Raw genomic sequence first — 24616 nt, 5'->3', positions numbered from 1 at the left:
CAGGTAATGATGGGTTTTGTGGTACAGTATACCCTTGCTACACTATGAGCAGGGAAAAGCAGATGTGGAAGAATTGAAAGGGGCCTGCTTTTCTAGTAGAGGAGGGGATCCTGAAGAAAAAGCACTTAAGTTTCTAGGAGATGCCTAACAGTGTTGGGCTTCAAAGAGGTCAAGTGAAACAGGACTGAGAGCAGCAACAACAAAGTGCTGTGTTGGTGCTTGGGCTATTACTTACCTCCAGAAATAGGTTTACTAGAGCAGTGAAAGGGAAGTCCCAAAAATTATAAAGAAAAACCTCAGTAAGTAGAGTCTGGGTTATAAACCAAATAACTAGAAGATGCTTAGAATTGAATTTGTTTGTTTGTTTTTAAGAATGGTGGCTTCTGCCAGTTGTAAGGTGAAGGAAAAGACTAGAAGACAGAGATTGAAGATTGGTAGAGGAGAAAATGGAAGGAACAGGATCCTGGAGAAGAGAGCTGTGTAGAAAGTTTTAATGTGGAACAGATATAGTGTAGTACCCTTTCCTTTTGAAAGGAAGAGAGGATAGGTGAAATAGAGAAAATGAAACCCTTTAAGCCCTAATACTAAGTCTTTATGTGTAAGCCCCTCTATCCTTTGTAAATTCTTTGAGTAACTATAAGCAGGAAGCTCATCCTGATGTCTGGCATAAGATTATGGAAATTTGTATATTAAACCATGGAAAAATTAATACAGAACCCTAACACAGTGGAGTAAAGTAGGGATGTAGGTATTTGCACTTGTGTTCTTTATTTTATTAAATAAAGTTAAATGTACTTAATATAGTAAGCTGCTTATGTTTAAATGTGTTTTTTAATATGTTATTAAAGGCATTTGTGTACCATACTATTGTTAGACAGAGAAATACCCTTATAAAGCTGAAAAATGAATCTTTTCAACAATTGTTTTATTTGTTACTGCATTTATATATTTGCTTGTTTTTGATCATCTGATCAGCTTTAATTTTTCCATTGCAGGAAACTGTTGGAAAATTTTTCCAAACAGACATTGCAGAAAATGCTTTGGTAGGTAGCTTTTAACACTGTTGATTTCTGATCTCCTGGTAATAGTTTCAGTTCTTTATTTCCTTCAAAATGAAAATGACTAGCTTTTTTTTTTCCTCTTCCTCTGATCATAAATGTGATTCACATGAAGAAGAATTAAACAGTATAGAAAATACAAAAAAAAAAAAAAAAAAATCACCCCTAGTTCTCCCACTCAGGGACAACAACTGGTGACCTTTAGTCTGTATCTTTGCAGACATATTACTGTCCCCCTCCACTAATTTTATATGCACTATATTATAACATTCTACATTTTTCACAGAATGTCATTCTTTTTTGTTAATAATAATTGTGTCTGTACTATCTTTTTAAATGGCTACATAGTGTTTCAATATATGAATATCCTATGGCTTATTTAGCTTAATTGCTATTTAAAAGCAGTTATATTTCTAGTTTCTCAATAACTAGCAGTGCAGTGAATATCTTTATGTGAAATAACTGTGTGTGCTCAAATTATTTTTCTGTCTGGAAATGAATTTCTGGTAGTGGAATTTATGGATTCATTGATATTAAGTTTTTGGTTATACTTCTCCAGGCTGCCCTTTAGAAAGATTGAATGATAATATTATTTGAAAATATGTTTTCCTCCTTCTCTGTCTCAACACTGGGTCAGTTGTTTTGTCTATCAATCTGATAGGCAAAAATTGAAAATCTCTTTTTTCAAAAAAATTTGGGGGGGTGCCTCTCTTTGAGTACTGGTTTAGCCAAACAGCTGTTGGTATCTCTTGGTTATTGGTATTTCTTGTGAATTTCACAACTTGTTTTGTGACATGCCTTCACCTTGTCCTTCATGGTTCTTATTTTAGGTGATTGTAAGAGCTTGTTTTTTAGGAATATTAAGCCTTTATCTTGTATATTGTAAATATTTTCCCCAGTTTGTTTGCATTGTCTATTGCTTTTTAAAAGTTTTAAATTAGCTTATCATCAAATATTTCAGTCATTTCACTTACAGTGACTAGCTTTTGAGTTATATTTAGACTTTTAAAATATCTAAGTATGAACGTATTCACCCATGTTTTCATGTAATATTCTTTATGGCAATTATTTCACTGGAAGCTTCAACTTTCTGAGGTGGTTTTTTTGCGGGGGACGTGGTATGAGATGGGTATCCTGTTTATGTTTTTCTAATCAACTCATCAGTTTTTCTGGCTGATCTTAAATGTCCTTTAAGAAATATTTTTTAATACCTTCTATGTGCTACTTTTTTCCTAGAGAAACTACCAGGGAATATAACATTAACTTTATTTAACAATGATTGTGTTAGCAATTGAGCGTATATAAATATGTTTTTGTTTTTTTGTTTTTTGTTTTTATCTTAACCTTTAGAAAAATTCCTTAGAAACAGAAATTCCTACTGTCAGTGTTTTAGCTGATGAAGAATTTCTTCCCTTCCGAGAAAATACATTTGACCTGGTGGTAAGCAGTTTAAGGTTAGTAATCCATTTGTACTTTTAAAAAATATGTTACAAATAGATCATTTATGCTTTAATTTTACTCATATGAGGTAGAAAAAATAGATAATGGAGTAAATTCTTAATCACTTATTTTTAAAATTACAAACCAGGTTGTTTAATGTATAAACTTAAGATTTCTCTGGTAAAGGATTATGGATACAGTACTTTCTGATAGAGATAATATGAGCTAGTTTTGCAGCTTTCTCTTTATCCTCAACTTTCTACAAATGGCTAAAACTTATCTGTGATACAGGGGATTCCTTCCCAATTTAACTTAGTATTCTGGAATTGGTATTGATGGGGGCAGGAGTTTGAAAGAGTATACTGGCCATAGTATTCAAGTATTAAAGCACTCTTATAGTCATTTGGCAAATAAGGGAAAACTGATGTTTCCTCAAACTTTAACTCTTTCTTATAGAGATATAGTCTACAAGGTTATTTTTTTTCCTTTGTGTTCTCTACCATGTACCTTTACACTTACTATAAAAAAAAAAAAGTACTATAAATATTTTTTGAACAGATTACATGAGGCACTAAGCTAGATGCTTTGGGGAAAATACAAATATGAAATCAGACCAGATCCTATCCTCAAAGAACTTTGAGTTCAATAAAGAAAAGAAAATATTTTCAGTGGCATCTTATTTCTCCTGTGTTTTATAGTCAAATAGATTTTCTTTCAAAGGTTTGTTGTGCTTGTCACATCCAATTTAAACCTTTTGATAACTGTTTTATGGTGACCAGCCATCATAGTCTGCCCAGGACTTTGCTAGTTTTAGCATTGATAGTCCTGTGTTCTAGAAAACCCCTCAGTCACAGGCTAACTGGGAGAGTTGATGATCTTTGCTGTTTTCTTGAGTGTGTTGTTGTTTCTTCCTTGTTTGTTTGTTTGTTTTTTACACCTACTGAGCAAATTTAGAAACATACTCACATTCTGTTAGGAAATGAAAAACATACAGAGTCTGTATCTATGAAAAGAACCCTGGACAGAGTCAGAACCCAATTTTCAGCATTAGCTCATTTGCCTGCTATTTGCAAGTAACTAATTCTGTTGCTTTCAGTTTCCCCATAAAGATAAACACAAAGGAGTGGGATAGCTGGGTCATATGGTGGTTCCATTCCTAGTTTTTCAAGAAATCACCATATGGCTTTCCAGAGCGATTGTACTAATCCAAACATGCAGGAAAGTTAAACACATATTATGAAGTGAGAGAAGCTAATCTGAAAAGCCTGTATACTCTGTGATCCAACTAAATGACATTCCAGAAAAGGAAGAACTATGGAGACAGTAAAAAAGATCAGTGGCTGCTAGGGATTATGGTATAAGAGGTGAGTAGGCAAAGCACAGGATTTTTCGGGGAGTGAAAATATTCTATATAATATGGTAATGGTGATAAACATCATACATTTGTCTAAACCCATAGAGGGTACACCAAGAGTGCATCCTACTGTAAACTGTGGACTTTGGGTGATAATGATTTGTCATTGTAGATCTGTCAGTTATAACAAATGTGTTATACTGATAAGGATGTTGATAAGGGGGGAGATTGCATGTGTCAGGATGGGGGTATATGGGAAATCTCTGTACTGTCCTCTCAGTTTTGATATGAACTGAAAACTGCTCTAAAAAATTACAATAAAATCTTAAAATGCAGAAAAGGTAGGATGATATTTATCAGAAAACTCACTGAGTTAAGCTTTGAATAATTCTGTTTGCCTAGGGAAAGTTTTAGATTTGCTGATAATTTTATTTTATTTGCTGATAATCTTATTTTTAGACTAACAGAAAATATCTTGATTGATTTAATTAATGAGCTTCTTTCTTCAAATAAAGCCTCTGAATACTACTATTTGGATGAAATGCCAAATAGAAATTACTTTTACCTTATTAAGTGATGAAGACTAGTTAGATAATCATATCAGATTTTTTATGTACGTACAGTTATTCACCGGCAGAAAAAAAATTTTGCCCTAGAAATGTTTATTATTTAAAGATTGTATGAAAACAGTTTTGCTAATATTTGCTAATATTGATATATAATTTCAGACTTCATAATTAACACCATGTTTTTGGTTTATCATATTAATGATAATTATACTAATGAAGCTAAAACAAGTATGTTTCTACATTTTAGTTTGCATTGGGTGAATGATCTTCCTAGAGCACTTGAACAGGTAAGAAACCTTCCGTTGATTCTACTATTCTGTTATTTACTACTAGAAACTTATAGATGTTTTCATCATGATGTGACAATTGGAGAATGGAATCAAATCAACTACAATCTTCTGTGGGCTGGGTATGTTTCTGGTGGGCTTGTGTTCTTTGGCATGTAAATGTGTACATTGAAAAAAATGTACATTGAGGTAAAGACAAATTTTGAATATATGTGAAAAACTTAATAACTGTGCAAAATAATATTGACATAAAGACATTTTCTATTGGGTTCCTTCTCTCCCTTAATTGCTTAAAAATATTTTAGGGATAAAATCCTATTTATTTATGTTGTATCTTCTCCATGCCTTATATGTAGAGAGTGTTAGGGAAATGCTTGTCAACTAACATTTATCAGTGAAAAGGAGAGGAGTAAGTTAAAAAAAAAAATGGATTCAAAGGAGAGAAAGAGATCGCTGTTGCTTGGAGTTGACTAGGAAAGTTCTTAAAAGGAATTACTTGAGTACTAGAGGTTAGGTGAGATTTGGATTGAGAGGGCATTTCAGGAAGACAGAATCAGCATAGGTGGGGAGGCATAAGAACCTCAGCAGCGTGAAGGAACAATGAAGAAAGCTGTTGGAGGATTAGTTTGTGCTGGGAGATGAGGTATATTGGGACCACTTAAAAGAGGGACTTGGTTGCCAGATCAGGAATCTGAAGTTTACTCTTTATGCAATTTAGAGCCACTGGAGAACTTTAAGGAGAAAAGTGACATGTTTGAAAAGCTTGGTGGGCAGGATAATAAATCCTATAGCTGGGCACATACTCTTTGCTAGTTATGGTGTTCTATTTTATGTGGGAATTAAATAACCCTGCACAATAATATCATTTCTTAGAAAACCGATTCATGGAGAAATTTGGTTAAACTTCAGGGAGATTGTTTCAATGATCCAGACTTGAAGAAACTAAACCTAAGTGACAATGATAAGAGTTAAAAGGAAGGGAGAAGTTTCTAGCATTCTGCAAATAGTCTAATGACTTGTTAGCTCTGAAGATCAAAGTGAGGAAAGAGTAAAAGTTCATCTTAATGTTTTGTTTTTGTTTGGTACCAGGGACTGAACCCAGCGCACTTAACCACCAAGCCACATCCCCATCCCTTTTTATGTTTTATTTTGAGACAGGGTCTTGCTCAGTTTCTTAGGGGCTAGCTAAGTTGCTAAGGCTATCTTCAAACTTGTGGTCTTCCTGCCTGAGCCTCCCATGCTGCTTGGATCATCTTAAAGTTTTGGATGAGGATATTAGGAAAAATAATTAGCAAAAGTAAGGTGATGGTAATGATTATATAAAGGAAATAGAAAATGAGAATTAACCAAAATACGACAATTAGAAAAGGAATTTGGTTTTGAGAATAGGTATTTTGCTTGTATGGAGTGGGAGCCATGGCAGTGATAAGTTTGCTAAGACAAATATCCATGACGATGGCAGTTCAAGATGAGTTTAGAGTTCTGGGAAGATGTCCAGGCTGAAGATAGAAATTGGAAAGTCATCCTTGTGAAATCATAGTTGATGATAAGACCTACAAGGTAGAGAGGGGCTGCAAAGAGCTGAGGAATAAATCATGTGTGTGTGTGTGTGTGTGTGTGTAAAATTTTAGTGACAAAGAGAAAGAAGTAATACTGAAGAGGTATAAGGGAAGAAGAAAAAGATTTTTGTTTGTTTACTACTTGTAATTACTTTATGATATATTAAATATAAATTTAAGATAATGCTTAGAAGAGCTTAGTGTGATTTGAGTTCTTATTAACCTTAAAATTCCTCCTTGTCAAGCTGGGGATGTGGCTCAGCAGTAGCGCACTTGCCTGGCATGTGTGAGGGAGGCACTGGATTTGACTCTCAGCACCACATATAAATAAATTTTTTTGAAAAAGTAAGGTCTATCTACAATTAAAAAAATATTTTTAAAAAAGTCCTCCTTGTCTTTGTTGTTGAAAAACAGTCAAATCTAGTTACAAGTCATAATCTTAAGAGAAGAGAATCACTGGGTAAACATTTATGTGTCTGGAGTTCAGTCTGGCCAGTATTTTGCTCAAGTTAACAATTAAAAATTGCTTTTGCTTGGGGCTGGGGATGTGGCTCAGGCGGTAGCGCGCTCACGTGGCATGCGTGGAGCACTGGGTTCGATCCTCAGCACCACATAAAAATAAAATAAAGATGTTGTGTCCACCAAAAACTAAATAATAAATTGCTTTTGCTTTAAAGATAGAAAATAATTATGTTTTAAAGAAAACCAATGTGTTAGTGGGTTAATGCTGTTAATTGTGATTTCTCTATTGATTACCTTTTTCTGCATAATAAACCATCTCAATTTAGTAGCTTAACACAATTATTTATTTAGCTCATGATTTTGTGGGTTGGTAATTTGGGCTGGATATAGTTAGGAAAATCTTTTGGACCTGGTGTGGCTCATTCACATGTCTGTGACCATCTGCCATTGGAAGCTATATGGTTTAAGATGGCCTCAGCTGAAACAACTGGCTGATCTCCACTTCATATGTCTCTTATCCTCCACCCAGCTACCTCAGGCTTGTTCACAATGTGGGACCTGGGCAGGGCTCCAAGAGAAAAGGTGAGGCATGCAAGGCCATTTAAGAACTAGATTTGAAACTAATACACTGTCACTTCTACTACATTCAGCTAAATTGAAGGGAATAGGAAGTAGACTCCATCTCTTTTTACATATTATCACAAAATGTCATTTCAGAGGGCACAAACACAGGAAGGACTGTGATTTTTGCAATCTACCACACTTAATTTTTTTTCTTTCAGTGTTTTTCTGACTATAAAAGTAAGTGTGTCTATTATAAAATTTGAAGACATGCAATATATTTTTACAGAGATTAATATTTTTAATAAAATACCCCCAAAAGACAAATCAGTTCTAATCCATAAAAGCAATGCTGGAGGCATCAAAATAGATTTTACTATTACTAGTGAGTGTATTATCTCTCTTTATAACTTCATCATACAGCAATAACTTTCTGAAATTTCTGATCATGTTAGATGTTATTTATCTTATTGTTAATTTGGGAAAATACTGATTTAGGCATCATGTATTTATTCTTTTAACATTTCTACATGTACAATTTTAAATAGTTTTGTTATCTTGTATTTATTACAGATTCATTATGTTTTAAAACCAAATGGAGTTTTCGTCGGTGCAATGTTTGGAGGTGACACGCTCTATGAGCTTCGGTGTTCATTGCAGTTAGCCGAAACAGAAAGGGAAGGAGGATTTTCTCCACACATTTCTCCTTTTACTGCTGTCAATGACCTAGGACATCTTCTCGGGAGAGCTGGCTTTAATACCCTGACTGTGGTAACTATCAAGAGAATCAAGTAATCCATTAATTGCTTAGTTCAAGGAAAGCTTTTATTGACAATTCTTATTGTGCATAAATACAAAATTGATTGATACAAGGCAGGAATGTAAAATTTTCAGTATTTGTTACCAGAATAAGTAACTCCAAAAAATGTACCTTAGTTAATTGAGGAGACTGTTTTCTAAACATACTACTCCATTTTTAAATTACAGCATTTTTAATTTACAGAATCTTTAAATCCATAGTTAAATATAATATGGGAGTTAGAGCATTACAAATAATAGAATAAAAGGTATCTACAGGGCATCACCATCTCTTAATTAAAACAGTGCCATATGAGGCAGCAATGAGAAACTGCAGAAACCAGTACTAGACTTATATTGAGTTAGAGAAGGTAGGATGTTCTACTCCATTAGGACTGAAGAGTTTTATTTTTTAATTTTTTTTTTTTTTTAGAGAGAGAGAATTTATTTTTTTAATATTTATTTTTTAGTTTTCAGTGGACACAACATCTTTATTTTATTTTTATGTGGTGCTGAGGATCGAACCCAGAGCCTCGCACATGCCAGGCGAGGGCACTACCGCTTGAGCCACATCCCCAGCCCAACTGAAGAATTTTAGAAAGAGGACCCAAAGGCAGGCAGTACAGAAGAAACAAAGAGTCAGCATGCTACAGTGATGGGACATAGCATTGGTGTCCATTGGGTGTAATTTGAATCCTTACTCTTCCCTTTTACCAGTGAGGGAATGTAGGTAATTTTCTTCATTTCTTTGAGCATTCATTTATTTAATCTCTTTTCTTTCTTTCTTTTTTGATGATTTATAGTTGAACATAATAATGGGATTTATTATTACATATTTGCAAACACGCAATATAACAATATAATTTGACCAGTATCACTCCTTGGGCATTCATTTCTTTAAAAATGAAAATGTATTTCTCTAATAGCTAAAGATTATAAACTTTTTTTTATATATTTGTTGACCATTCATATTTTTTTTTCTGTGAAGTGCCTGTTCAGTTCCCCTTAGGTGGCTGTTAATATTAAATAAGCTAAAGGATGTAAAATGGCTGGACCATGACAAATGCTCAATAAATATTAACTTCTTCCTTCTTCTTTCCCCATTTTTGTACTTTTAGCACTTTCCAGGAATAGGCTTCCAAGAGGGAGTCGTTTAGAAAAACAGTGATTGGCCCCTTCCATCTTCCTCCAATAGCACAGTCTTTCTAAAGAACTCATTACTCTTTTCATAAATGAGTTGAATAGCTTTACTGTGATTTTTCAAATCGTTCAGTATTAGAAAATCTCTAAACCTGATTAGAAAAAATTGGAATTTCTTGAAAAAAAGTTTCTCATTGCATAATTAGAGCTGATAGGCTTAAAATTAAAATAGCTATCTGAGATGATTTAGTGTAAATGTATTTCCTAAAATTAACCAACCAAAAAAATATATTGTAATATCCTTCCTTGTATTGACAGAAAGCAAGCAGTATAAACTAGCAGGTCTCTGATATTACAAAGAGGCTTCCAGGAAAGGGAAGAAATAATAGTCTGGAAGGCTAGGCTAGGAACTAAAGATAACCTTCAAGACTTCCCAGCTCTGTCTAGTGTTGATTTTTTATAAACTTTTAAATGGCCTGAGTCAGTAGAAATTTTGCTGAGATATTGAACAGCTGGAAATCAGAAAAAAATGCTTCGCGTGAGTTTGTAAACAAAGCCAACATTATTGACACAGGCAAGTGTACATTGAGGGTTCATTGTACTTTTGCATATATTTTTAATCACATATTTTATATATATGTATGATATGTTAAACTATACAGATAAAGTAAAAGTCTATCATTTTTCCTTAATCCCCCAAATCTTGGCTTTCTTCTGAAGACAGCTTTCTCTTTAGTGTGGGAATGCCTCTACAAACTTTAATATTATTGAAGACCTTAAAGGATTTTTATTTATTTGACTACATATTAGAAATTAAAATTAAGTTTGTTTTAGTATTTATTAATACATATTAGAAATTAAAATTGTTTGTTTTAGTATTTATTAATTCATTTAGAACTAACAATAATATACCAATTACTTGTTAATACAAAAACCTATTTTTTTATGGAAAAGGACTATATTTTCTAAAAAGAAAATTGAGAATTAAAGAATTAAGAAATTAAGAATGTTGGGCTGGGGTTGTGGCTCAGTTCAGTGGCAGAGCACTTGCCTACCATGTGTGAGGCACTGGGTTTGTTCCTCAGCACCATATATAAATGAATAAAAAATAAAGGTACATCAATAACTAGAAAATATTTTTTTTAAAAAAGAATGTCATTACTTCACAGTTTTACAAATTTCTGTAATGTTTACCTTAATAAAAGAGAGCTAGATTCTCATGTCTGCTTCTGCATTTATATTTTTGCTACACTACATGCCATACAGCTTCTGAAAGAATCTACACCTCCATAGAATAAGAAATAAAAAAGGCAAATAATATCTTAATATTATCATGAAAATTTTTTTGACTTTATAGGCTCCCAAAAGGGTTCTGGAGATCCCAGGATTCACCAAGCCACTCTTTGAGAACTACTGCTCCAAAAGTAGCTTACTATTATCGGTTTGGTGTGTAATGTTCCAGATTTTTTTTTTCCATGAACTACTTTACTGTACTATATATAGCACTTATACATATGAATATTTCTGAAATGTACTTTTCATTCTTGGTATATTTTAGAGTTTTCTAAATCAATGTAGATATATTTGTCCTCCTACTCAACTTCTACATTTTATTTCCTAGTATGAATGTACCATGGTTTTATTTAATTATTTCCCTCTGAACAATATTTATGTTTTCTATTTTTTAACCAGTAGAAACAATACTACAGTGAGTGTTCTTCTATTCAGTTTATTTTATTTATTTATTTAGTCTTCCAACAAACATTGAGTACCTTCTATACACCAGACATTATCTCAGGTTTTGAATATAGCAGTGAAAACAGTAAAGATTCCTGCCTGATGTTTTGGATTTATAGTGGACCTCTCAGTAGACTTTAAAGGGTTCAGCAATCCTAGAACATAACATGCAAATTTGTTTTTCATTGTTCAGATTGGGAGGAAAGTACCTGTGGTTTTTTTCAGATCTTGAGAGAGATCTTGACTAAAAATAATTCAGAAACCACTGGTTTAAAGCTTTAATCTCTAATATATATTTTACTTAAAATATTTAAGAGATTACCTTCACAGTCTGTCCTCTTAATAATTATCCCCTATATTGCTGTTACAAATCTGTAATTGAAGTGAAAAAACAATCTAGGGTAATGTAAAGCCTCTAAAACATCAGGAGAGAGTGTTGGGATGGGGTGACTGCAGATTAATTTGATAAGATCTGTTTTAAAAAATATATTTATTTTTTAGGGTTTTTTTTTTTAGGTGAACATAATATCTTTATTTTTATTTGGTGCTGAGGATTGAACCCAGGGCCTCATGCATGCTAGGTGAGCACTCTACCACTGAGCCACAACCCTAGCCCATGAATAAGGCCTTTGAGAAAGCTGTGGTGATATTCTTTTGATTGAGATGGAGATAGTACTTTTAGATGGTTTTATTGAAAAGTTGTTTTTAAAGGGTACTGCTTAATAATTAAGTATCAGCCTGGTAGGAATATTGTTTTTAATCTTAGAACCTCTTATCCCATCTCATGCACCCACCCATAGCCAGAGTCTCTTTTGAAATAGTTTGTTAGTGTAGAAATGTGTATAGATGGAATATTCATAGTCCAACTATCCAAAGGTGGTCTTAATAAAAGCCCTTCACACAACCTGATCCATGCAAATGTTTTTTTAATTAATAAAGTATATATATATATATATATATATATATATATATATATATATATATATATGTGTGTATATATACATATATATATATGTATACATATATATATACATACATATATATATATATATATATATATATATATATATATACATACATATATATATAAAGAGAATGAGATAGAACGAGTCTAAAGTGAAAAGAAAGCTCCACCTAACTACTGATACCTTGACTCTCCCCCCAAAGATTTGTTAACTATATCCTATACTTACCTTTCAAAACAATTTTTCCTATAGATCAGATTTAAACCCACATATGTAGTAATATGCACATTTTTCTTTTTAACATATTCACTCTTTTGTTTTCTTTTTCATAGATATTGGAGACCTTCTCCTGCAGACATATCTACCTCATTGTTTTTAGTTGGTTGGTAGATATTCTTAATTTAGTCGGTCATCTATTAATGACATTTATTTAGAACTAGTTTCCAACTTCCTTCACCTTAGTTCTTAACACAGTAAAATTTTATTACATCACAGCCTTATACTGGTTGGACAGCACATCTTATTTTGGAGCTCTATATATTTCCAGTGTTGGGTAATGAACCTGGGGCTTCACTGCTGAACAGTGATCTACTACTGAGTTACACTCCAGTCTCCCATCGCCTTTTTGTAGCTATGCCATCTGGCCCTTGTGTCCTCTAAGGTCACCACAGCAAAAGAGACATGACAAGGAAAGGCTCACAAGCCCTTTAGTACCTGGCACCTCTTTTTTTTTGCGGGGGGGGGCCTGAAAAGAATGTCTGAGGCTGAGAAGTATCAAAGATATCTGGATATTTGGGAAGCATCAGTGGTCTCTGCTACTGTATCAACAATGAACTCTGGTGTCAAACTTCATGAAGAAGGGGGAGACATTATGCAGTAGTTCATTTGAGAAATAAACTGTACATGAACCAGCAATGTGCTCATTTCCCAAATAAGCCAGTATAGTTTGGGCTGAATTATTAGAAGTATAATGAAGGGGCTGGGGTTGTGGCTCAGTGGTAGATTACTTGTCTGGCATGTGTGAGGCACTGGGTTCGATCCTCAGCACCAAATAAAAATAAATTGTCCACCTACAATTAAAAAAATATTAAAAAAAAAAAAAAAGAAGTAGTAGTAGAATGAAAACATATTGGGACATGACTGTATTTGGCTCAATTCTGGTACTGCATTTTAAGGAAGATTGATATTGACCATGTCCTGTGAAATGTAGTCAGAACATATAAGGATCTGTAAGTTTTATCTACAAGACTGGCTCCCTTGCCAAAAAGCAGAACTATTTTGTCCTGGAAGAATTTTCAAAGACTTAAGAGAAAAGGGTCATGGTTTATAGAGTACAGAATTGTGTTATTCCATGTTGTTCCCAAAGAGAGAAATATAACCAGTTGATGGAGTTTTAGGAATAATTCTGTCACAATATAAGAGAATGAGATAGAACGAGGTCTAAAGTGAAAAGAAGTATTTATTCAACATTTTGAGATCTTCTTAAGTCAAGCATAAGCCAGATAATAACTGTAAAGAATATTATAAAGAAAATTTCCTGCTTACCATGAAGACTTTATCTAGGAAATCTCTACAGCCCCTTTTCAACTTTGGATTTTTTTTTTTTTTTTTTTTAATGATGAATGTCAAATGGATATTCCTTTTCCTTCTTAAATAGGATACGGATGAAATTCAAGTTAACTATCCTGGGATGTTTGAATTGATGGAAGACTTACAAGGTAATGCATTTTAAACAATTTTTAGACTCCTTTTGAGAGACATATTTTGAGAGTCCACTCTGGCAGGCATTGGGGTAAGCACTAGGAATCCACTGATGAGGAGAAAGCATACTATCTTCATGTAGCTTATGATTTCAAATGGAGAAGGCAGACACTTGACAGTTGTCACAAAGATAAGTGTTAAATTATAATTGCAGTCAGTTCTGTGAAGTAGGGGTATACAGGGCTCTGGCTGCTTCTAGAAGGATGGCAGGACTTTTCTAGTGATGGTAGAACATATCAGTGACTTTCTCCAGCAGAAGTTGGCATCTCAGGTTCAGGTACAAGGAAGCAGGTACTTGGATAGGTTTAGGATCAGGGTTTTATCAAGGATTGATCCTGATCAGAGAGACTCTAAGGAGTCTTGTTTGAGGAAGATGCAATTGGGCTGGGTTTTAAAAAAAATAAAGGTGGAAAGGGCAGGAAAGTAAGTTCCAGGTAAGGAAAACAGCATATGCAAAGGCCCTTTGTGAGAAAGAATATGACAAAAACTGAGAGGGCATTTTGGCTATACTACAGGGAAGAAGGAGGACATATGATGAAACAGTTGATAAATAGGGGTCACAGAACTTAGGACCTTGTTAAGGTTGTTTGTCCTTACAATGCCCTTTGAAGTGTTCTAATAGGGGGAACACAACATAAGATTTATAGGTTGAAAGCAAGAATTGGCAGGTAAACTAATAGTGAGACTTACTGCTGTAAAGCTTTCCAAGAGGTGATGATGATTTATACTAGAGTGGTAGCAATGGAAATTGGGAAAAGAAAATGCATCCAAGAGATATTTAGGAGGGAAATTTGACAGTTCTTCCTATGAATTTGATGTGTGGATGGATGAAGGACAGAAGTGTTTCAAACATAATTGCTAAGTTTTTAGCTCATAACCAGATGGTTGGTGCCCTTCACAGACAAACAGTAGAAGATGAATGTGGGTGAGCAGAGACAGTTCTGACAGTTCTTATATTCACGTTTTATGTTCATGTTTGAATATATCAGGTGTGAAGTGCTTTTGGAATATCAGAGATGTCATGTAGGTAGTTGGGTGTATAAGTAGAAGGCCACTGGCATGGTTAAAGTTGTTAGTCATTTGTGAAGCAATTTCCTGGAATAAAAGCATGGAATGAATAGGGAAAGTTCCTTGGTACTGACCCCTAGGAGCCTTATATAACAGCCAGGTAGAAGTATGAGCCTACAGAATGACTGAGAAGGAATAGCCAACAGAAATGCCAGGAAAGTTTTAGAATTCCTTGAACCAAGGGAAAGGGTTGCAAAACAATAGGAGCACTCAACAGCATCAAAAGCAAAATGCAGACTGAAAGAAAAATTCACTAGCTTTAAGAACTAGAAGGTTATTGGTGACTTTGGTGAGAGTTCCTTTTTGGAGTTAGGGTAGTAGAGTAGTAGTGGTATTGGGAGTAGGTTCAGATATAAGTGGAAGGCAAGGAGCAAGAGAGAGCAGATACCTTCTGCTCAAGAGGTCTGACTGAAGAAGTGAGGTATGAAAAGGTTACAACTTTTGGGAAAAGAGAAATAGGGGATGAGATGAAGGGTTGTTTTGTTTTGTTTTGTCCTGAGACCGAATTTATTTAACTGCTGAGTGTAAGAACCCAGGTTCTTCCATAGGAGAGATGACTCCAGAAGAGAGAAGATGATAATGGTGATATCAGGTTCAGAGAAGGTAGAATGAGATAAAAAGAATGGAGTTGACATTGGATAAGGGGAGGGACAGTTTTATAGAAGGAAGGGAAGTGGGATGGTCCTAATGGATGTAGGTGTTTATGTTTGATAACAAGAAGTTCTAATCTCATGGGTTTATCTTTTTCAAACAGAAAGTGATACCATATGTTGAGAATGAAAGGATCAAAAGTTAGAGAATTGTGTGGAAAAGATTCAAAATAGTCATTGGAAAGAAAGGGGAGGTAAATCAACCAGGACAAGTTACAGAGTTTGAAGGGTGCATTTGAATTTGGTCAGATACATCTATAGTAGTTGGCAACTGAAATTAGACACAGATAAGCAGATATAAGCAGGGTTAGTTTGGGTTGGGGTTTTGCTTGGTGAGAGTGACAAAGACTAAAGCAAAAGATATAGCAGTAATGTAACTGAAATGATTAGCCAAAGAATCTAGACTGGAGAAAAAAGGAAATGGGGGTGGCGGCAAATGAGCTAACAAATTGGGAGAAAGAAGCCATGCAGTGGCAATTCCAAAAGCAGTTAGAGAATGGTCGTGGTTGAAGTACCTGAAAATCCTGGAGGAATAGAAAGATATGGTCAGAAAATGGGATGTTTGATTTGGGAAGTAAAATAATGATAGTAAGTGATAACTCTCAGGCTGCGACATACCCCAGATACAAAGACAGAGGTAGGGTAATAGAAAATTTTACCAAAGATGAGTAAATTAAAAAATCTTGGAGGCCATGGAATTTGATGATTATTAACATTGAAGTCATCCAGGATGGTGGCAGGACCTGAGTTTAGGGAAAAATTGAGCCAAGTGTTTAACCCTTTGATGAAGCTGTTATGTTTGACAACGAGCAGGAGTGGGAGGTGGTTATGGCCAAATGGTATGGAACTCAGCAGGGTGTTTCAGAGGGTGGAGGAAGTAGCAGCATGAAAGAGGCTCTGGGGAGCAGCAAGGGCACAAACCCTACCTCCCAACTCCTAAAGAGGTGAGGTATGCAAGCCACTTGAGAAGGCTGCTGGAGAAGTGATTTTCTCAAAAGTGACCCTCAGCTGACCTCCTTTGTGAGACTTTGTGAAATGCTTTCTTTTTCACTGAGGGCATAGAAATTTTGATGAATGGGAGAAGCTAGAGGAATTAAATATGTATTCCATGAAACCAGAATTATACTTACATGGGGTAGCCTTTATATGGTCCTGAAAAATTATAAAATAATTTAAAATAGGATGATAAAAATACCTACCTATTTTTTATTTATAAATTTATAGTTTTGTTTTGCAAGCATTTCTGTGTTTGCTTCCTTCAGTTGTCCTCTTGATAACTACTTTACTCCTGTATTACAAGTGAGAAAAGAGAACACTTGACTGTTAGTGGCAGAGTTGGGACCAAACTCTTGCTTCCAGTTCTTGCTTTGGTGCTGTCTTAACTGATCCTGTTGGCTTATAGTTGTCTATTGGTAATAAGATCCGTTTGACGCATTGTCTGGCTTGAGTATCGTGCTCTGTCAACTTTGCAAGCAGAAATTGAGTAGCTGAAAACATCATTTTAGTCACCTTTTATATATAGTGCAGAATTGGAATCCTATAGGTACATGCTCAAAATGTTGGAAGATCAGTAAAAAAAAGAAAATCACAAAACCTTCTTCCTGAGTATTGCCCACAAGTACTAAAACTCACCCTGACATAATCAGGGAGCCCACTTTATCCAAAGCCTTAGAGATGGTAGTGAGCTGATTATTTCTCATTTAGGCTCCAATGATAAAACTGTTCTTCAAATAATGGTATTTATTTTTGTTCTGTTCTATAATAAATGCTGTACTCATGATTCATTTCAAGAAAGAAAAGAGACTAGAAATTAGACCTATCAATTGGAAAAGGTTACTGCCCACTGATTTTAAAATATAGTTCTTATTCTGTGCTTAGTACAATTTTCAGATATCCTGTTTTTACAGGTACATAGTTTGAGGCACAGAAATCTTTTGTCTGTGCTCACATTAAATGTTATGCTTTGAATCCAAAGTCCTTACTGCATACTTGATATGTGTATATTTTTTTTAAAAATGAAGTTGGCATATGTGTTCAGTAAAATTCACTAGTCTTATAGGTAGAACTGCTTGCATTTTTAACCACTTTCCAATTTATAGAACATTTCTAGCTCCCCAGAAGTTTGCCTCAGGTCCCTTCCCAAGTGGTAAAATTTTCCTCTAACCTTTTTAAATGAGTTTGATATTTTGAGAACTATTCCTAATATTTACCTTCAAGAGACTTTGTCAGTTCTTCTCTTTTACTGTAGAACTTTTACAAAAATCATGTACTTGAGTCTTTTTAAAAATTTTTTGGTGGTACTAGGGATTGAACCTAAGACCTCATACGTACTAGATAAGTGCTCCACCACTAAGCTACCTTTTCCAGCCCTTTATTTTTTTATTTTGAGACAGTGTCTAGCTGAGTTGCCCAAACTGACCCAGAACTCGAGATCCTCTAGCTTCAGCCCCTGAGTAGCTGGGATTACAGGTGTGTACCATGACATCTGGCACACTTTGGTCTTTTATGTCTATAATCCATAAGAGGATTAAGAGGAATTATCTAAAGATAACTTAAAAAAGTGATATGTAACAAATTGGATATAAACATTAACTGATGCATATTATATTCATTAACTTAAATTTATTGAGTGTGTACCATGTGCCAACCACTGAGCCAGTGGTGAAAATACATAGCTCCTGACCTTCAAGTAGCTGATATTCTAGAAGAGAGAGAGAGACAGACCCATCCACAGAAATAGACAAGCCTTCAACTGTAAAATGAGAGAAACATAAAGAAAAAGCCCTAAATATGTCTAGGGAAATTTTTGCAAAAAAGGCAGCACCTAAATTATAATGAATACACCAGAAGTGGTCTGCTTTGGTTGGGGGGCATGTATTCTACATCTAGGACACAACTAGCTCTAGCTCCTGTAAAATTATGGAGTCATAAGAAGATATGCAGATTCTTCACTCTCCCAATGAAAACACTATACAGTAACTTAGTATTGCTTGGGTATGTAGAATGGGGAGATGGTAGGAAACAATAGAGCATCAGAGATTTCTGTGAATTTTCAGTTGAGCCTTGTAGTATCTTGGAAGAATGTTGCCTAAAGATGAATAGTAAGATTAGTGTATTAGAAAGCTCACCATCCAGCATCATTAATGAAGAAGGTAAGACTATATATAAGGGAACTAAGGCACAAAGAGAAGTTACTATTCAAGATAATGTAGTTAGTAAGTAGTCAGGAATTATACAGGCAAGCAGCCTAAGTCATGTAACCTTAAATCTCAACCACTCTGCCATGTAAAATGTCAGAAGCAAATAGGATGGGGAAAATGTTTATGGCAGATAGGAGGAGCCTAGGAGACTTCAGATATGCTCCTTTGCTGACTAGAATGTTACCTTCAAATTGGTTTTTGTGTCTTATATTGGTGTTATACTTTTTTCTCAATGGTTGCGCTTGTGTCTCATTTAAGCTACCATTATTGTTAATTCACAGAAAAAAAAAAGTCCAGAATGTTGACTAATTTTACAAAACATGTTACCTATCAACTGATGAGTGCATGAGAAATTTTCGAGGCTTTCACAGTGGTTTTAAGGTAAGTTCACTTATTGTTTTTAGGCAATACTAAGTATTGTTTCTGATAAACTATCATAAGGTTTTTTTTTAATTTTAGTAAGCAGTTGAACTTAACCTTAAAAACACTGTGAGAGTTTTAAACAGTTATTTGCTGGCTTGATTCTTCTGTTATCCCAAAGCCCAGAATATTTCTGAAGTAAGAAATATTTTTCCTAGGTAGTCTTCAATAAAGCTTCATCATAATGTATTATATGTCATTCCATTTTAAAGATGTCAAAACTGAGCCTAAGAGAGGTTAGATCACTTTGTCCCAGGTTATAAAGCATTATGATCCCAAAATATGGATTCTTTCCACCACTCTACACTGCTTCCACAAAGAAAGTAAGGCAGTGTGTTTCTCTTGTGAGGGAAGAGTGAACTACTATAGCAGCAGTTATCACCAATGCATATGGCAGTGATCTTTGCATTTCTCCATGGCTGATCTGGGCCAGACCTGGAGAGACAGCATATGTCTAGTAAAGTTAACTAGTATATCCAAGTATTGGTTGTTTCAAAGGCACTTTAGAATGTCTGGTGCATCACATGTTTACATTAAAAAACAGTTAATCTGGTTTCCCCTCTTCTTGTCTATATCTACTCTGTAAGTAAGCCAGTGCAATGGGAAATTAAAGAGAAATGAAAATATATTCTTCGTCAGCAATAACTCTTCCAATGTAAGTCTCAGTTTATGTTTACTTACTATGTAAGAGAATGTTTTAAAATTAAATTATGTAGAAGTCTTTAGAAGTCATCTAGTGTGGTCACCCTGAAGACCCAGAGTAATAGTTCTAAAATAGTCCAATTGCTTCTTGACAGCAAGAATAAGCTCCACATTTTTCTTGATGATTAATCTACTAGTTTATATCTATTGTTCTTCATGAATTGATGCTACTAAACTCAAAGGATGTAGGATGGACTTAGAATCAGATTCATTATTTTAGAGGATAACAGGAACCTTCTGAGATTGGAAAGAAGAAAAAGGTTTAGTTATTGCAGCTAACTTGTTGATTGTTTTTAATAAAGCTGTTGAACACTTAGAAGATTATTATTTTTAATCTATTGAATACTGATATTGAGTTCATTCATTTCTTGATTTGCGAAAGTAGAAAAAACAAAAGTAAGAAACTGACATTTGATAGTGTAGTAAAGTTTAATGTAAATAGTAAATAGAGATAGGCACAGTGGTGCATGTCTGTAATCCCAGCAACTCGGAAGGCTGAGATAGGAGGATCACAAGTATTAGACCAGCCTTAGTAACTTAGTGAGGACATAAGCTACTTAGGAGACCCTGTCTCAAAAAAATTTTTTTAAAAGGTATGGGGATATGGTTAAGTGCCCTGGACTCAATCCTCAGTACAATAAATAAATAAAAGAATAAATAGAATTTTCCTTTTTTAAAATTCTTTTCATTTTGAAGACTGGATCAAAATGTAGTCTTTTATAGTAATTTTGTTTATATATTTAAAAAATCAAATATGCAACATTAATTTTTAACAAATAGTAGAATAAGGGTTGGGGTTGTACCTCAGTGGTAGAGCACTTGCCTAGCATGTGTGAAGCACTGGGTTCAGTCTCAGCACTGCATATGAATAAAGATCTATCAAAATCTAAAAAAGTATTTAAAAAAAGAAATAAGGGACATTTAACAAAACAAACAAATAGGGCTAGAGTTGTGGCTCAGTGTTAGAGTGCTCACCTAGCACGTGTGAGGCCCTGGGTTCAATCCTCAGCACCACATAAAAACAAATAAACAAAATAAAAAGATATTTTTAAAAAATAGTAGAATAATATCCTACTCTTAACCATCAACTTTAATGAAAGAAGTCTAAAAATAAATTTTAAGATATTAAGAGAAGTGTCTCTGAAAAGAATGCTTACATTTTTGGCTTAGAAGGAATAAGGCATTGTGGCATTATCCTGTCCTTTTTAAAAGAATACAACTAAAAGGCATTCTTAGAAAGGCACTTATCAATCCTGATGACTCACCTGAGGGGCCAGTCACCTTGCTTTTGTCAAGCTAACTTATTTTTAGACTAGTGTTAGTAAGAAAAACACTGTGGGGTTTCCCTCCTAAAAATTGATTTCTTTACTTGTCTTAATATTCAAGATGCTTCGAATAATTGTGCTTAAGAATCAGGCACCTATAATCTGAAAGTGAAATGAGATTTAGGTTATTGTACTATACATGACAATCAGAGACTGAGGATAGTTTCATTTTTGGATAAGATATGTTAAATCAGTGATATTGAGCTGTTCTGAGTATTTGCTGTTTTCTCTCAAATTGCCTTTGGTATATTTTTAGGTATGGGTGAGAGTAACTGTTCTTGGAATAGGAAAGCCCTGCTACACAGAGAAACAATGCTGGCAGCTGCAGCGGTTTACGGAGGTAAAGGATTGGCTGCTTTTTCCACCTGGGCCATGTCATGTTAATTCCCTTAACATTGCCAGTGCTTTTTTGTTAACTGTTAAGTACCATCAGACTTCATGTTCTTCCTCTTGGATATATAGATGCAGTAGCTCTGTATCTTTTTCCAAATAACCCTTATCTGCTTATTGTCAGTCTCTCCATGTTAAGAATTTTTTGTGTAAGGCATTCTAAGAACCCTGCAATTGCCATATTTCACTACGTAATCGTACCAGATTTTGTGCCAATTTTTTTTTGCAAAAAAAGTGCTAGTATCACTTAAAAATCATTTGTGGGCTGGGGCTGTAACTCAGTGGCAGAGCATTTGCCTCGCATACGTGAGGCACTGGGTTCGCTCCTCAGCACCACATAAAAATTAACAAAGACAACTACAATTTTTTTTTTTAATTTACTAAAACTGTCTTTGGATGCACAGAGTAGGATGCACAGAATACTTGTGAACATACATTAATGTGGTGGTGATGATTATGCAGTGAAATATGGTATCCTAGTATACCCATTTATCTTTGCAGGAGGTGAGTTTTATTGAGCAAATTTTTTCCCCACTTGCATTTTTTAAGACTTTAACTATTACTTGTCTTTATAGAAATGTACAGAAATGAAGATGGTTCAGTACCTGCCACATACCAGATCTATTACATGATAGGATGGAAGTATCATGATTCTCAGGTAACATTATTTCTGTTTATTTTTCATTTTTATTAACGTAGGGTGGGTTTTCTTATATGAAAAGATTAAGGGAATAAAGACTATAATATGTATTTCTAATATCTTGAATCTTTATCATTATTTTCAGGCAAGACCAGCTGAAAGAGGTTCTGCAACCGTGTCATTTGGAGAGCTAGGAAAATTAAACAATCTTATGTCACAGACGGAAAAGTCACAATAAATATTTTATTCAGTGTTACTGTAGTCCAGAATTTTCATCAGAAATCGATAGTCTTCACATAGAAAATTATTACATTTTGAAGCAAGGAGCAATCTATAAATCATTTACTGGCTGAAATCAAGTAATTAGAATAACTCGATACCACATCTATATTTTGTAAGCATTGCAGGGTCACATTGTTTTTTATTTTCATAAGGATGCTATTATCTAGGGATTTGGATCTTTTTTGCCTGTTCAACCTAAGAGAAAGAAAATGGTTCCCTTGAAAACCTACAAATATATATAAATTTTGATTTGATGGGAAAACATTGCTCATGCTGTCATTTTTGTACCTTTTCCTCCTCTGTTCTTTTGTTACTTCTGTGGGAGGACCATAGCCATGGAATGAGAGGAAGAACATTACCTCTTCAGCCTTAGGTAATTTATTATACTATTTACTTATCTTTTTCCTCTCAGTCTCTCTCCCACATGCTTACCCTTCCTTTGTACCAAAGAAGTACCAGGCTCTTCATGAGTGGGGGCTGTTTTACCCTGCACAAAGCCTTCTAATTTGCACATAGTAGATATTCACTTATATTTTGAATTGAACTAAATTACATGAAAAACATGCCTTTCCAAAGATTAAATTATGGTTAAAAACCAAAGTTTTATAGGAGAAAAATTTGGGGAAAATCTGATATTTGAAATATCATGTTCTTGGTAGCTTTCTTGTTTTATTTTTTGTTTTGTTTTGTTTTATGTATATGTATGTGTATATATATATGTGTGTGTGTGTGTGTGTTGTGTATATATATATATATGTGTGTATATATTTTTTTAAGTTGGACACAATACCTTTATTTTATTTATTTTTATGTGGTGCTGAGGATCGAACCCAGTGCCTCACATGTAGGCAAGCGCCCTACCACTGAGCCACAATCCCAGCCCCTATTTTTTGTTTTTAACACAACATGAAAGAAAGTACTAATGAAGTAGAATTTGGGAAGTTGGGTTTTGTTTTTTGTTTTGGGGTTTTGTTTTTTTTTTTTGTTTTATTTTGTTTTTAGCTTAATTTTTGGAATTTGAAGAGAACAACAACCTTGGTATTAAAATTAAACTGAAGACTGAAGGATATATAAATTCTAGGTATTTATGTTTCCAAAAGGACACAAGTTGACATGCATTAATTTTTTAAAATATTTTTTTTAGATGTTGATGGAATTTTATTTTTATTTATTTATTCATATGTGGTACTGAGAATCGAACCCAGTGCCTCACACATGCTAGGCAAGCACTCCACCACTGAGCCACAATCCCAGCCCACATTAATTTTTATTTTTAAAGAATACATACAAAACTGTTAAGTGATTATTGCTGAGGAACTAGATGTGTCTGTGTCAGTCATTCTGTTTGAATGTCTGTCAGGGGATGGAAAAACTAGGAGGAACACTTATACCTGTTAGATTTTTGCCTTTCTGTAAATTTGGATTTTTTTTTTTTAAACCAGGAATATTACTTTTGTTTGTTTAATAGCAGTAGGGTATATGTGGACAGTGAGGTGAGACTGGAGAGGAATCTACTTGGGCTTTCTCAAAAATAAGCTCCATTAGTTTGAAAAAAAATAAAAGAATTAACACAACTAAGTGAGGACTCCTATTGTTTAATGTGATTGGCAGTAATGGAATTCTTTTAATGTGAGTGACAGAGGTAAAATTAGTTTTTTAGTTAATAGCTACTTGAAGTATTTTATCAAGCTTTAATTGTATGGAACTTGAGGAAATTCATTTTTCTGAACAGAAATTTTTTTCCAAATCATTAGATTTCATTCTTTTAAGCAACAAAATGTCTTATTAAAAATCTTTCCAGGGCTGGGGTTGTGGCTCAGTGGTAGAGTGCTCACCTAGAATGCATGAGGCACCACATAAAAATAAAATAAAGATATTGTATTCAAGGTGCTGGGATAGTAGCCCAGTGGTAGAGCACTTACTTGCCTAGCATGTGTGAGGCATTGGGTTTGATTCTCAGCACTGCATATAAATAAATAATAAAATAAAGGCCCATTGGGGGAAAAAAATTATATCCACTTAAAACTAAAAAATAAATATTTTTAAAAAATATTTTTCGGGCCTGGGGATGTGGTTCAAGTGGTAGCGCGCTCGCCTGGCATGCGCAGGCACTAGGTTCGACCCTCAGCACCACATAAAAATAAAATAGAGATGTTGTTTCCACTGAAAACTAAAAATATAAATAAATATTAAAAAATTCTCTCTCTCTTTAAAAAAAATATTTTTCAAAACTTGTTACATTTTTAAT

General features: G+C 34.3%; 1 protein-coding gene across 1 annotated transcript in view; it reads left to right on the top strand.

The window, feature by feature from the left end:
- Nucleotides 1–22342, top strand: part of Ndufaf5 (NADH:ubiquinone oxidoreductase complex assembly factor 5) — a 30718-nt gene extending 8376 nt beyond the window's left edge. The window contains exons 4-11 of the mRNA XM_027955819.3: nucleotides 996–1043; nucleotides 2409–2512; nucleotides 4669–4708; nucleotides 7864–8061; nucleotides 13588–13648; nucleotides 21313–21396; nucleotides 22022–22104; nucleotides 22232–22342. Coding sequence (XP_027811620.2) covers nucleotides 996–1043; nucleotides 2409–2512; nucleotides 4669–4708; nucleotides 7864–8061; nucleotides 13588–13648; nucleotides 21313–21396; nucleotides 22022–22104; nucleotides 22232–22324 — 711 coding nt within the window. The 3' untranslated portion in view covers nucleotides 22325–22342. The remainder of the gene's footprint in view (nucleotides 1–995; nucleotides 1044–2408; nucleotides 2513–4668; nucleotides 4709–7863; nucleotides 8062–13587; nucleotides 13649–21312; nucleotides 21397–22021; nucleotides 22105–22231) is intronic.
- The last annotated feature ends 2274 nt before the right edge of the window (nucleotides 22343–24616 follow it).

Source organism: Marmota flaviventris, chromosome 2 (genome assembly GCF_047511675.1).
Source record: "Marmota flaviventris isolate mMarFla1 chromosome 2, mMarFla1.hap1, whole genome shotgun sequence".
NCBI lineage: Eukaryota > Metazoa > Chordata > Mammalia > Rodentia > Sciuridae > Marmota > Marmota flaviventris.
Note: the sequence above shows the minus strand (reverse complement) of the source record. Positions and strands in the feature narration are given on the sequence as shown.